Consider the following 1,902-nt stretch of genomic DNA (forward strand, 5'->3'; position numbering starts at 1 on the left):
TTAGTTTTTTTGTTAACAAAGGATTTTTTCTTTTTAGTAAAATTTTCTTTTAATAATTACATGTGGTACATGGATGAAGCTAATGTGATTGAGCTCCCTGCCCATGGAAGGTCCCAGGTTCAGTTCCTACTGCTTCCTGGAGAAGACTAGCAAGACAGTGAGTTGGTGTGATGGGCAGGCATGCTGAACCGATGAAACAAGACTCAACAAATGACTCAACAAAGAGGCACAAAGAAGGAAGACAATGAGACACACAACAAAGCAAGGAGCTGAGGTGCTTCAAGTGATTTAGCACCTCTTCCCTACAAAGGGGGGTCCCAATCTGGCACCTGGTGCCTCCTAAAAAGAAAACAAGCAGACAGAGACAGCACATAGAAAATGGACACATAGAGCAGACAGTGAGTGCAACCAAAGAGGGGATGGTTATTCCTTTCTGGAACCCTTCACAATTAATTTCTGGATCTGATGAAATCATCATCTTCTCATCTTACCTTTTCTCCTAAGTATTTTATTGTCTTGTTGAGCTACTTTGTAGAAGAATGTCTTCACATTCTTTTCCAAAAGCAGAGCATAGACTTTCCCAAGTGGAGGCCAAAATCAAGAGCACCTGAGACGGTTTTTTGATTAGGCAAGCCATTATTTGATACTGTGCAGTGATAGCAGGTGTGGTTAAAAGAGAAGATGCAAAAAAAATGCAATATTTAAAATTTTACTGAGTAACTGTGCCTTTTACACTACCTAAAATATCAGATACTTCCCCAATGTTCTTTTCACAGCTGACTTAACCTCCTTGTTCTTTAGGCTGTAGATGAGTGGATTCAGAATGGGTGTGACCACACTATATTGCAAGGACAGGAGCAAGTCCAAGGAAGAACCAGAGGGGGGCAAGAGATAGCAAAGGAAACCTGAGCCAAAGAACAGGATCACTGCAATGAGGTGAGAGGAGCAGGTGGAGAAGGCCTTGCTTCTGCCTGTGGTAGAGCTGATGCTCAGGATTGTGGCGATAATACGAGCATAGGAGAAGAATATGGGGAGGAAGGTTCCGAGTCCATGCAGTAAACTGCAGATGAGCAAGATTTTGCTACTGAAGGATATATCAGAGCAAGACAGGGGGAAGAGAGCAGGCAGCTCGCAGGTATAGTGGTGTATAGTTTGGCTTTCACAGAAGTCCAGATTAATAGCCAACAACACAATAATGAGTGCATTGAGAGAGGCCAGGCCCCATGAGACCAACACCAGCCTCAGACAGAGCTGGTTGCTCATCACCTGGCCATAGAGCAGAGGGTGGCAGATGGCAGCATAGCGGTCATAAGCCATTACTGAGAGGAGACAAGCTTCTGTCCCTGAACTGAAAAAGACAAAGAACACCTGAGCAAAGCAGCCTTCTACTGAAATCGATTTCTTCTCAGACAGGAGGTCCTCCAGCAGCTTGGGTAGCGTAACGGAAGAGAAGCAGAGGTCCAGGAATGATAGATTACTCAAGAAGAAGTACATGGGGGTGTGGAGGTGAGAATCAGCCCTGATCACCAGCAGCAGCATCAGGTTCCCCATCAGGGTCAGGAGGTAGATCACCAGGAAGAGCACAAAGAGCAGGGTCTCGACGTAGGGGTCAGCAGCCAGCCCAAGGAGGATGAACTCCGTGATAGTGCTGTGGTTCGTCAGGGCCATTTATAGAAGATATTTTCTTGGATTAAAATAAGAAGAGGAATGAGTTCTATTTGACTGTTTCTATCTCCTTCAGGACATCAGCCCTTCTCACACATCCCTCCTTGCTCTGCCTGGACTCCTTGCTCAGACATCTTAAAGACACCCTCACTACATCTCAGTAAGCTTTTTTCATCCTTTTTTCTAATTGCCAATCTTAGGTCACAGTCTTCACATACTTCAGAGGATCCTATACCA

At 44.8% G+C, this 1,902-nt stretch overlaps 1 protein-coding gene across 1 annotated transcript; it reads right to left on the minus strand.

Moving 5' to 3' along the window:
• Positions 1-738: 738 nt before the first annotated feature.
• On the minus strand, positions 739-1,668 carry LOC101419879 (olfactory receptor 8S1-like). The gene has a single exon (XM_004453749.2). It carries the CDS (start codon positions 1,666-1,668, stop codon positions 739-741), a length of 930 nt encoding a protein of 309 aa, XP_004453806.2.
• Between the last annotated feature and the right edge of the window lie 234 nt (positions 1,669-1,902).

This window comes from Dasypus novemcinctus, chromosome 12, assembly GCF_030445035.2.
Source record: "Dasypus novemcinctus isolate mDasNov1 chromosome 12, mDasNov1.1.hap2, whole genome shotgun sequence".
Taxonomy (NCBI): Eukaryota; Metazoa; Chordata; class Mammalia; order Cingulata; family Dasypodidae; genus Dasypus; species Dasypus novemcinctus.

Bases quoted from the DNA above. Each gene is read 5' to 3' on its own strand.
- LOC101419879 (XM_004453749.2), bottom strand. From the start codon at position 1,668: ATGGCCCTGACGAACCACAGCACTATCACGGAGTTCATCCTCCTTGGG.